This window comes from Misgurnus anguillicaudatus, chromosome 7, assembly GCF_027580225.2.
Source record: "Misgurnus anguillicaudatus chromosome 7, ASM2758022v2, whole genome shotgun sequence".
Classification (NCBI taxonomy): Eukaryota; Metazoa; Chordata; class Actinopteri; order Cypriniformes; family Cobitidae; genus Misgurnus; species Misgurnus anguillicaudatus.
Genome location: NC_073343.2, coordinates 19,765,592 through 19,779,128, shown reverse-complemented (window position 1 = coordinate 19,779,128; position 13,537 = coordinate 19,765,592). Strand labels below are relative to the sequence as shown.

The 13,537-nt window shown below is 39.9% G+C and overlaps 1 protein-coding gene across 2 annotated transcripts in view; it reads right to left on the bottom strand.

The window, feature by feature from the left end:
- Positions 1-11,832, bottom strand: part of LOC141365317 (tau-tubulin kinase 2-like) — a 35,563-nt gene extending 23,731 nt beyond the window's left edge. For both annotated transcript variants that reach the window (XM_073869522.1, XM_073869523.1), the window contains exons 1-2: positions 11,459-11,832; positions 5,516-5,669 (exon numbers count right to left, since the gene is read on the bottom strand). In XM_073869522.1, the coding sequence (XP_073725623.1) occupies positions 5,516-5,584 (69 nt within the window). In that variant the 5' untranslated portion in view covers positions 5,585-5,669; positions 11,459-11,832. The remainder of the gene's footprint in view (positions 1-5,515; positions 5,670-11,458) is intronic.
- Between the last annotated feature and the right edge of the window lie 1,705 nt (positions 11,833-13,537).

The window sequence follows — 13,537 nt, the reverse complement described above, 5'->3', positions numbered from 1 at the left end:
GAACATGAATCCATCATGCCTTGTTACCACTGTGCAGGCTGGTGGTGGTGTAATGGTGTGGGGGATGTTTTCTTGGCATACTTTAGGCCCCTTAGTGCTAATTGGGCATTGTCTAAATGCCACGGCTTACCTGAGCATTGTTTCTGACCATGTCAATTAGGGGTGTGACGAGACACTTAATCCACGAGACGAGACGAGACACGGGATTGGGTTCACGAGAACGAGACGATATTTTTACACTTTTTAAGAAACCCACGATGATAAAATAAATGAATAAGAAACTGAAATCATGTTATTTTTAAATGTTTTAACTAATCAAGGACTGGCCCCAACAATTATTTTACTAACTGATAATGAAGTCATTTGCTATTTTGGGTAATAAAAATAGACCCAAGTGAGCAGTAGCCTTTAAAATTACATAATAACAGTTTAGAACAAACAATAAGACAACAAAGAACAGAAATCAAACAAACGTGCTCCAGGGCTTTCTGTTCTTGGAAGAAGTAACAGTTAAAGAAGAAAAACGATAGTGGGTGTGCAAATGCTGTCTATTTCCTTTGTATAATTGTTTATAGTGGAGTGCCCTGTCTAAATATGTTCACGCGCATGCGCTGTTGTACGCGGACTGTACGCGCACTGTCCGCGCGGTCTCAAATTTTGGGCTACACGCGGACGGTCCGCGCGGCCGCCCGCGGACCCTCTTGATGACGAAAATGACGTCATGCGGACGGCTCGCATACGCGGACGTCCCTAGTATACTTTCGGCTTAAGGGCGATTTATAGTCGTGCGTAGGTTCTACGCCGTAGCCTGTGCGTAGCTCTGCGTAGCCTGACGCGCACCTCACAAAAATTTTAACAGCGCGTCAGATCTACGCGGACAGCAAGCGCTGTGATTGGTCCACCAGAACCCCTCCCGTCAGGTAAAAAAACTGCGTCATAGGTATTTTCGTTTGTGACGGTGAAAACAAAGATGAGCCAAGTTGAGGAGTGATTTAACTCAAACTGCATCAAAAGTCACTGTTTATTTACTTCCATCATTGCTGGTCTTCTCAAATCATACACAACAAGTTGCTGTTTCTTCTTCTTTTGTGGGTTAACTTGCTAAGCAGCTTCTTCTTTCACGTTTGTGTTGCTACTGTGGTTACACGCGTGGATATTGCCTACCAGCGGTCGCGCGTGTGTTTGCACGTCGACGACGCAAAAGTATAAATGAAAACCAACGCAGAACCTACGCCGTCGCTGCTACGCCGTAGGACCTACGCACGACTATAACGTGCCCTTCAAGGCCCGCATCTCCCCTCATTCGAGTGGACAATGGAAAGACGCGAATGACGTCGGGCGCTTCTCCGCTCTCAGCGTTCCTTCAAAGGTGCGTGCTGCGGCCGCCGGCAATAACCGCAAGGCGCCCAGCGCACATAAACAGCGCGCAAACGCTCCCTGCCCATAGAATATCATTTAAAAAAGGCGACTGCAACTGCCATAAAGCCTAGTTTATGGTCGCCGCGTCCGCAAGAGCGCGTTGGTGCGCGCGCCAAAAATTAGGTCAACGGGGAGTGGGCGGTCGCGCGCGTTGGGTGCGCGAGACCCCATTTCGCGTGGCGCTGTGCACGGCATTTTTTGTAACTTTCCGCGCGGCTCCGCATCCGAAAATGACCGAACTCGAGGCGATTCTGTCCGAGCAGGCAAGCCTGTGACATATCTCTTTGATCAATCCAAGCAAAACAATGTATTATCTTTATCTGACACTCTGGAAGTAAAGTATGGAAACTTCGCAGTTTAAAACACGAATTATTTTACATGATTCACAATGTTTGGCTTATATTTGTATAGAATGAACCACTGGATGAGGAATAAAATACAAACCTTAAGATGTCTGTACTGTTTGTTTAGTAAAAACGTTAATGAAATGATAATGTTTAATAAAGACATATTTAAAAGATTGTTGTTTTATTCATGTTCTCATATTTATACATATCAAACTCTAATGTTAAAAGCACTAGGGTTGTTCCAGCGGACGACTTCTTCTATCCTCTTCTTTGTGTTTGTTGACTTTATTGCTCGCGCCGCCGCCTGGTGGTTCAAAAAATAGTGCAACAGTGAGTGCGTTAACTATAAACGCCTCGTCAGTTTGGTGAGACGCGCGCGCGATCCGCGGAGGCTTGCGTTGCGGACCAAAGCGCGAGTATAACCAGCCCTTAAACGCTTTTGGTGTAACTGGCCCCTAAAAGAGTCAAACAGAAAGCTGCATCCTCCGGAGGTCGCATATGCAGGCTGCATACGTCATTAAGGTTTATTTCAGATCATTAACTGAGCATTACATTCGCAAGTCGTGAGCATATTACAACAATTTGCGATTAACTAAATTATTAGTAAACTTTATAATTGTTAATAGTCTCTAATAAGACAGTCTTTATGAAGTAAATGCAGTTTAAAAATTCGACCTCCGAAGGATGCAGTCTTTTATTTGAGAAACGGCCAGAATTTCACCTACACAAGAAATCTCGCGAGACACACTTAATCTCGCGAGACACATTCAATCTCGCGAGATCTCGTCGCACGAGATCTCGTCACACCCCTAATGTCAATCCCTTTATGACCACCATGTACCCATCCTCTGATGGCTACTTCCAGCAGGATAATCCGCCACAAAGCTTGAATAATTTCAAATTGGTTTCTTGAAAATGACAATGAGTTGACTGTACTAAAATGGCCCCCACAGTCACCAGATCCCAACCCAATAGAGCATCTTTGGGATGTAGTGGAACGGGAGCTTTGTGCCCTGGATAGGCATTCCACAAATCTCCATCAACTGCAAGATGCTATCCTATCAATATGGGCCGATATTTCTCAAGAATGCTTTCAGCACCTTGTTGAATCAATGCCATGTAGAATTAAGGTAGTTCTGAAGGCGAAAGGGGGTCAAACACAGTATTAGTATGGTGTTCCTAGTAGTCCTTTAGGTGAGTGTATGTTTAGCCTGTCTGTGTTGTGAAGAGTAACCACACAACAGCTCTTTGGCATGTTATAAGGTTAGTCCACTTCTGGGTATGGAATAAATAAATGCTAATGTCAGATAATAGGTCGGGTGTTCTTTTAATCACTGCGGATGTGGCTTATCAAACAGGACCAGTGCATGACTCTGCAACTGGGAACTGTAATGCTAAAGCACGAACTTGCACACAACAACATAAAGGGCCTTATTTTAATGATCTAAGTGTATGGGTGCAAAATTGGGCACAAATGCATTTGCCATTTAAAAAATGTGGTGCTAAATGACAATTGTGCCGAGTTGAAACTAGCAAGAGACACTTATGTCCGGGTGTATGATAGGGCCCTAAAACTACAATGATAGATTCAAACAAAGCTATATAGTAAAAAGTATTTTTAGAAAATAGATTTTAAAACAAACATAATAAAGCAAAAGGCTATACAGAAAAGGGATTGACAGCACGAAAAAAGTTTGTTAGGTTATATTCTAAATATTTAAAGGAACAGTATGTAAGAAATGTATATCAATTAATCATAAAATGGCCCTGATATGTCACTAGACATTAAGAAATCATTTTCATTTCAAATATTTATATCACTGACAACAGTGGTCCGGCCAGGATATTGTCATTTAAAAAGTGGAGTTGCAGCCCTCAACTGATGTTTATGTTGTAATTTTGTGTATTGGTCACCAGTTGTGTGATTGCAGTAGCAGTTTTAGCCACAAGTTTTGTGATTGCAATACCAGTTTTGGCCACAATCCTACATACTGTTCCTTTAAAAATTATTTTGTACATTAAACCATCATGGGCGATTGTGAAATTGCGGTGTTAAATGCAACGCGGTCAAAAATTTGGGTGCACCAGTGCAAAAAGTTAGTCTAGAGCCCTGAGAGGCCCTATAAATATTTTAGGATTAGAATATCATTTGTTTAGCATCTGCCTAGAAACCCAACCAAAACATCGAAACAATAGTAAAGTAACTTGCCAAAAACCACTAGCAACCAAACATCTGTACTTGAAACAAATGGGTTACTCCAACCAAATATCAAAATTACCCCACAATCCGAGATACACACGTTCATCATCTTTCAGACGAGCACATTTGAGGATATTTTAGTAAATATCCTTGCTCTTCCAAGCCTTATAGAGGGGGTTTTCCAGACAGGGATTAGACTAGTCCTAGACTAAAATAACTGTAAGAGCTGTCCAAACTGAAAACAACTTGCACTGACATATCTTAAAATACACCAGTGCCCTTTGTTTTGCCTCAAAATGCACACCAGTAAGACATGTCTGTTAAAACTGTTATATTTCCTAATTAAACTAAGGCTAAGTCCTGTCTTAAGCTAATCCCTGTCCACGAAACCACCCCATAATGGTAAAAAACATGGATCAGGGAACACTTCTGACTTTAAACTCCAAAAAAGTGAATTCATCCTTAAAACAACTTACCTACTAAATACATAACTTAAATCTAATAAAATAACTCCAAATGTGTAGGTCTGAAAGATGATGGACATATGTATCTCAAATTGGTTGAGGGTGAGTAAATCATGGGGCAATTTTGGTATTTGGCTGGAGCATCACTTTAAATGTGCCATAGCATGGAAAACTGTATTTACCTATAGATAAATAAAAAGAGATCTGTACATTGTAATGACATATCGTAAGCCTCAAACACGATTGTTCCCTCCTGCTTTTTTGCACTTAATAAAGCCACATACCCTCTATGTAGATATCAGAAAACAACTGAACATATTATTTCAATGCATTCTTTGGCACCTTTAAGCTTTAAAATGTTCAAATGTATGGCATTTAGGAGTCTACTACTGTACCACAGCATATTATTTGTCTTATTAACTTTTTTACATTTCAATTTTATTCTTCTTGCATCCCATCTCCCTTGGCACCACTGGCTCACCAACAGTAGCCTGAGATCTCAATGTACAGACACAATCTGACTTTCTCTAGAGAGGTGGGATTATACATTATGTGTCGTCACAGGAAGCAATGTTCTACTGAGTGTACTACACGCTGCACTATGAGAGGCATGTGAGGAGTGAGTCACAACCTGACACTATTAACTACACAGTGACTGAATACAGTCACACAGACACATACAAAATTCTGTGCTCAGTATGCACATTATGTAGGTTTTCAAGTAAGTAAATCTATGTCTTTGCTTTTGCACAGTGGCATAAATCCTTTAATTAACAGCTACCCATGTAAATTTCTAAGTAGTTAGGTAATTTAAAAAGCAATATTTGCTAAAGAGTTGGTTTAACTGGTCGCTAACATATTTTGTGCTGGTCTAAAGCCTGAGATGTGGATATCCCAACCAGGTTTCTTAACTAGCCTAAAGAGCAGAACTTCCTTGGTCATTCAGATACACCAGAAAGACCATGGTGGTCAACCAATTTCACCCTCTAAACTTTGACCAAAATTGAAGCAGCATAAACCAGCCTGATCCAACAGGAAAATGTATGGTTAGAGCTGGTAGTTTAGAAGATATTCTGCATACTTACTACTTTCCATCGTTCCTTTACCACAATGCCAGTGGACAAGATGTCTGTCTGCTCCAGCACTGTGCTCATCCTGTCTTCTGTGGTCTGCTTCGAGCTTGTCCTCTAACACCGGTGACGTGGGTCTGAGTCAGGCATTGGGGCCTTAGGGTGCTTGCTGAAACAGACATGTGAAGAACAACATCATACTTTTCCTGTTGTAATGACATTAAAGATCACATGTTAATCTTAAGTAACTATAGAGTTGTATTGTATCTAGGGCTGGGCGATTAATCGAAAAATAACCGAAACCGAAATTCAGAACCTCTAACCGACATTATTTTATCATGTCGGTTATTTCGGTTTTTAATCCTGTTAATACTTTACCTTTAAAAACAAACTGCTGCGTGTGATGTTGCGTAACTCCGCCCCGTCCTGTCAGTGGCACAGCGAAACATGGAGGAGAACTCAAACACTGTTTAACTGAGCAGCAGGATCATCTAGTGCCCAAAAGAAGCACAGTACTTTTTTTAAGAAGTACTCGCGAATGTGCAGGCACCTGTGACAAAAATACGGAATGCGCGATCGGGTTTTTTGCGCACACGCGCTCAGTTTAATCTACCGATGGGTCTCTAAGCAGCCCGGGTAATGTCATCACATCTCACTCACTCAAAACCGCAAAAAAGACGCGCCCGCGTGAGTTTAATTAGACACTTCAGAGATGACGGAGAGAGAGAACAGGAGAACTTCTAGTCTACATTAACACCAAAAGCATTACAGATGAGAATAAATGTCTTAGACATCAGTGCCCAGTTAAGAAAAAATGGATTGAATACAAGAAACGTGTAAAGGATACAGTCCAAGTATGTATTTTGCCCTACTCATCTCATTACAATATGCTATCTGGATACAACTTATTATGTATGTATCTGATGTCTATAATTAGTCATGAGGGTTGTATGATTCTTTGGTTCATAACTTCCCATTCTGAAAGTTTCATCAATTGTACATAATGACATGCAACATCTGCATAGAGTTAAGTCTATATAATATTTTTCAGTAATGCAGTTATTTTGGGAAAAATGTGAATAATTGCATTGCAGGCTGATTTAAGGTGTGCCCTAAACTTTCCAACCTTGTCAGTGAACTATGAGGCAAAAAAATAATCGTTTATTAATCGTAACCGATGTCAAATGTTAGATTAACCGAGGTTTTGATTTTAGGTCAAATCGCCCAGCCCTAATTGTATCCTTCATATCTCTGAAGTAGGGATATTAACAATTAATCGATTAATTGTAGATAAGAAATAAATCGATAAAACTTAACAGTTGTCGAAAAAGCAAGCACGTGCGCGGTGCCTGCGCAAAGCACATACACTACAGCCAGTGAAAAAATGAAACAAGGGCGCAGAAGTTAAACTAGCCATGATCATAATGATGCTCGATGCCAAACACACACCTGGGCTATTTAACATCATGCGAGACAAGGCTGGCTGCTAACGCAACAAAATGGCATCCGCAATGGATCTGACAGGGTCCGATACAGAAAATGCAAATACGGTTAGTATACTGAAAGCAAAGCCCCTTTTCAGGGTAGCCTGCAAGATTAGCATAGCAACGCTGCTATACACAGGGAAGGAGACCAGAAGCCGTTTTTAATTAACAGATTAAAATGTAATCTTAAATTCTGGCAAGAAATTTCGTTACACTCTGAACGCCCGCAACATATATCTTTGATCATCATTATTGACTGGCTGAGGTGCTACACACTAAACACTGTTGCGGGTTTTTTAATGGAAGGTTGAAATTAGAGCCCGACCGATTTATCGTTTTGCCGATTTTATCGGCCGATATGAGCATGTCGCAGATATATCTGTATCGGCGTATTAGCCGCAGATATGAAGCCGATATGAACGTTCCTTACAGAACACATTAAATGCTTTTGAAAGATGTAAGTACTTGTTTGTCCAGCAGAGTGCGCCCTATTGGTTGCTAATGGCGACTCAGGTCACTCACTGTAGTGACATCAGCCAATCCCCCACCCCCTTCACTTCAGTCAGTCTCTCAGTTCAGGTGGCGGCCGCGGCAGTCACGCGGTTTCTTCAAAACATTTTACACCTTGTATTAAGACGCGCTTTGGTCGATTGGATTATAAGTGGACGAGAGAGACGCGCTTAAACTGACGCGCAGTCTGTGGGAGTACAACTTTACACCCTTTCTTAAATAAAAGAGGCGGAGAGCAGACGCTTTAGTTTTATAAAAGTTTAAAGTCCCGGCAGAACACTGTGGGTTCGTGTTATAAAAAAGTTGTGCAGTACATTAAACATTAGCCTACATCAGTATGTTGTCAGTAATTCAAGCATTGTCGTCTTAACGGTAAGTTTTTAATTAATTTGTGAAGTCCATAACTTACCATAAAGCTAATAAACAATGACTTTATAAGTTTCCATTTTTTAAAATAAGCCCAATATAACATTATTCTCGTTAAAACTGACAATGGTTTAAGTTATATGTATTTTGTTTTGTTTGTGTTTTAAAGTTATTTATAATAAGTCAAATTTACAGTTTTGTGCACTTATATCAGAATCATTTTGGATAATAAAGTTTATTGTTAACTTGTAAAGCACACCTGCCTATATTACATGTCTTTGTCACGTCATTTTAAGTGTTTGATCACCACATTTGTGGTGTGATCATAGAGTGATCATTGCAAAAAGTATTTATATATAGTATATTATGTTAGTGTATATAGTGTATTCTATGTACAGTACTGTAGTAGTATAATATACTGTAGTATATGTGTACTGTACTATAATATGCACATAATGAATATCGGCCGATATATCATTATCGGTCTTTTTTTACTCTCTAATATCTGTACCGGCATCGGCCCCAAAAAATGCATATCGGTCGGGCTCTAGTTGAAATCTTCATAATATAAGCATCTTTGCTGAAAATACGCTGCAGGTCTAAGCTGAGGTGATAAAAAAGTGCCCTTCGTGTGCTTCTTGGAAATAATATTACAACAAACAGTGTATAAACGCAGTGTTTCCCACAGGATTTTGAGGAGACTGTGGTGGTGATGACGTCACCCGCTAATTAGCATATATGTGACGTCGTCATGTCGTGTTTGCGTTTGATCTAGTGTTGGCACCTGAAATATGTTTCACTTCTACTCTTTGATCTGTATCTGTATTTGATCTGTATTATATATCAAATTATATTTTAAGCCGAATTAAGCTGTTTTAAATAGTGAAATAAAAATGTAAATGGGAATCATGAAAATTCTATTTGTGGGGGCCAGTGTTGATTCTGTGGTGGGCCACCACAATTAAATCAATGTATGGGAAACACTGAAACGACTCGGAAAGTGAGGTGAACAACTAGAAAAATAACACTTGATGATAATAAAACTTTTATTTTGTCGTACCGACTTTCATGCGACTGTGAAAGACGCACGTAAAATTCTAGTTATCGAGACATTCACGCAGAAATTTGCGTCATGGGAGGGGCTTCTGCGACTCCGCTTGCTTTCTGTAATTACGTCACTATTAGAGCAAGCTCCTTATTGGTTAACGCGGGAGCGTTTTTTCACCAAAGTTCAAATTTTTCAACTCACGCTTTTCCCGCGGCAACGCTCAATTCGCACCATTTGCACGAACTAGACGCATGAATGGGCAGAATCGTGTCTACCGCGCTACATGCCTCATTTGCACCGTGAGACCTCCAGACGCACGTCAACGCATCTTTACATTGACTTAACATTGAAATTACTCGCGCTTGATTCCTCTACCACGGCTCGTCTGAAAGCAGCATTAGTTATTAAATTTCATTACGAGATAAATTGATGATTTTTATCAAAACACTAACTACATTGACTCATTTTACAATCCCACTAGCATGTCATTTAGACAAAATAAAATATTTAAAGTTGTGTGAGCAAGTTGGTGTTTTTACACACACTTTTATGTCATTGGCTATGCCACTGCTGTAAAGGCTTATTGCACTATTACAGTTTACGATTATTCGATTGCTTGATCGATAATTTAAAGGATCATTGAATATGGGAAATTGCATAAATTGACATCCCTACTCTGAAGAGTCTTTATTTGTATCAGTCTTATAAAAGACAGATCAGCTCTACTGCAATTCTCGAATAAACCTGAGCTTCTGAAAGCATACCGTACCGCGAGCAAGCAAAACACATTGAGCAAGCAAAACACATTATCTCACTATGTCTGGACAACTTATGATTCCCTACATGTTCACATCATATACATTATATGCACTTACGTGACGATTTCCAACAAAACAAACATTTAATGCAGTTTTACTTACCGTCTATGACTAGGAGTGTAACGATCTTACAAACCGAACCGACCGATCGCGATAAACCACCCACGATACGAACCGCGAAACTCCCGTGGCGTGTCGCGGTACTCTCACGCCTCCTGCTCCCCATTGTTAAGGTTAATGTCACTTATCCCTGACTTACTAATCTATTTATTAAAAAAATATATTTGCATACATTTGATTAAATTGTATTAGTAACGACTAATACAGGAACGGCCCATTTATCCTTTAGACTAGTCGGCTGCTAAATTAGTCGCGGCGCACGTCCTTACTTTAAACAAATACACTTGCACATCTCCGCTGCTATAATGCTGGGTTCATTGGTAAACTGTACAAGCTTACATTTTCCTCACACAAAAAAAACTTCTTTGGTGACGTTGATTTCGTGCTATTCCAGGTGAAGTGCCCATATAAGGACTTCCACTGTACTTCCTGCACTGAAATTGCCCATATAAGAAATAAAGCAAGATTGTTACGTATGAATCTCTCATGTTTGAAAAACAAAACTTTCCAAAACTTGTACCAACCCTAGCGGAGTGCATTCGGCACAGAAATATTCCATCATATGTCCAACTGCTTTTTTGACACTTTGTTTAGTTAGTGTCAGAATGCATGAAATAGGCTAGAGCACTCCCTTTATCTGTGACAGCATTCATTATTAAGAGCAACCAAAAAGATCTGAAAACAAATTAGGCAAGCCGTCTGATTTGTTGGTTGACTGAGGTGCAGCTGTCAGGCCTGTCGCTTGCAGCTTTCCCATGCTCACACAATCACTCATGGATACAAACATTTATTGGATAATATGGATACAACATCTTTGCCATCACAGTAAATTGAGTTCAAGGCATTAGTTTGCTTTTAAGGGAAATCTCTTACTCCATCTATATTAGCCTACTATGAGAATAGCCATATGAAGAGTAGAAGTGGACAGTAAAGCAACAGTGATGATCGATACCTCCACCAAGTATATAACAACATAGGCCTACTAATACTCTCAACCTATTTTCCTATACCTGTACTATTTGTCCAACTAATTGTAAGTAGTTTTGGGAATAAAACACCATGCAAATGAATAACTGTAAATGCACTAGACCCCATTCGAGACCCATCTTCTATAAGGTAAAAATAGATAAAAAACTTTCCTGCCTTTACAGAGCTTACAGTGATTGACAGCTGTCATTGATCCGCTGAATCTAACCTACCACGCTATAATGGTGACACTAAAATACATGAAGCATGTATTTTGCAGTGGTTGGAATATTAATAATTTAAGTTGAATTTAAAGAGCTATTTCAGCTAATATCAATAAATACATCAGATACTTTCAGATCTTTTAAACCTGGTTAATATTAATGTACGGTCTGTTTAAGAGTGATCTGGTTAAATGGCAGCGGCCCACTGTGCTGAAATGTGATCCGCGCAGCTCGATGTGTTGCGTTGCAACAGTCAACACACACAACCCATTCACAGACACACACTCAGTTTACCTAAAATATCAATTTTAAACGACCTTGAAAAACTAAAGCAATTCCCAAACATGTATCAGCATTACTATGAGTGCAGGCGCAACTAACGGCATGTCATTTAGTCGTGCGTTTGTATCCATGTTTCTCACCTCAATCCCGATCCGTACAGCGCCGGGTGTTGTTTTTAAATCTCACAAATAAAGCTTTAAAATCATATTGAGGACGTCAAATTTTATAAATACGCGATACGTTCATCCATGAAGACGAGGTAAGGTATCCTTTGCTCTGACATGAGAATAAACAGCGGCGTGGTTTGTAAATGTCTTTATCCTCGCTGTTCGTACAGCATCTCTGCAGATTCGTGACGTCTGTCTCTGGTCAGTCTGTCTGCTGCGCGCTCGTTCCCGACGCTATACCCCTTCGCAACAGCAAGCGCGTGAACAAGCATTCCACTTTGCTCGTGCCCGCGGACCGTCCGAAAACGTGCGCGTCTGATTACTGATCTCGGCCATACATATCTATGTTCTCGGCTGCATGCGAACAGCGCACTCTGCTGTTCAACATGGTGGAATTACAGCCTGATTTTATGATCTTAAAAAATGCTGGTAATTGACTCATCCTCAAACCATCTAAGATAAAAGTGACATTATTTACGTTAATAGAACAGTAAAGAAGATTTTTTTTGTAAAATTGTATTCAATTGTATGCAATGGATACCTATTAGAACCTCTAGCGATGTCATGCCCATTTTTGCAGTGGTCTCGCTGCAGCACGCACGCTCCCAATAAAAGGCTTGTTCGACTTCATGCGGCGCCGCAATAACCGACAGCCGGATGACGTCAAAGTACCGCGAGAATGATTCAAGAAATCATATTTCGTCTCGCCCTCGCGATACTTTGACGTCATCTGGCTGTCGATTCTTGCGGTGCCACATGAAGTCGAACAAGCCTAAACTCTCCTGTTTGCAGTGCATTTGGGTCCACATCTATGGCGGTCGAACCTCGCGATAACATAACTGCGCGAGATCTTATACCAAAACAAACATGGACGTCAACAGACTTGCGTTACTTATTTGTAGTGTAATTTGCGCAGAAAAGAGCAAAACACGAAGAAAAACGCGTAGGATATGGGTGAGGTCCTGGATGGAGAAGCAACGTGGACGTTGCACTTTACAAAGGGAAATAAAGGTCTGTTATAAAACGTTGTTAAATGAAACACATTTTAGGCTACGTGCTCAACGTTCTACCCTCAGTGTCAATTATATATTATTTTATGAATTATGTATATACACATAACATCACTAACAATGACCACTATCACAGATGCAATCATATCCAACAAAGCAGGTGCTTCAGATTAGAGTTTCAACATCAAAACAAAGCGCTACTGTATGTGCAGAGAAAGTTTTAATTCTGTCTTCTGTCTAACTAAATAAACAGTGACTTTCATTGTGGTGTAATAATAACAACAGATAGAGGACGAAGAAGGGTTCAGGAGGATGTTCAAAATGACACAGGAGGACTTCAATGATCTCTTGGCAAAAGTTGAGCCTCACATTTCACGACGGAACACCAAATTAAGGCTAGCAGTCAGTGTAAAGGACAGGCTTGCTGTAACACTGTGTTTCCTGGCAACTGGTAAGACGCTTGTATGTTTTTGGGCTGCTTTAAGAACATTTATTTCCTATTTTTCAATGTACGTTTATGTGGATCATTGTTATTTTCTTTTTAAAGGTGAAACCTATAAATCTCTGAGTTTCCAGTTCAGGATAGGGGCCAGCACTGTTTCCATGATTGTTATAGAGACTTGTGATGTTCTACATCATGTTCTTAAAGATGACTATCTGAAGGTACAGTTTTTGTATAATTACAACACCAATGTTGTAAAATCTATTTTAGTTGGATTTATGTACCGAATTAACCGTTCCTTTAAGAAATAGAAATGTATAGACTACACACAACTCTACATATTCTTAAACAAATTAACAAATGCATTAATGGTTTTGAATTTTTTAATTCAATTCAATTTTAATTTTTAATGTTTTACAAAATCTGCCACTTTTTGTGCTGTCTATCCACCTAATTTTTAAACTCGGACGTACAGTAAGTGATGTGACACATTTCCCTTTTTTGTGCGAGACTTCCGTTTCAATAGCCGGGCCGGTAGAAAACAGTGTCGTGCGAGCACGCATAAAACATATTTATGGTAAATATTTACTACACCTGCCA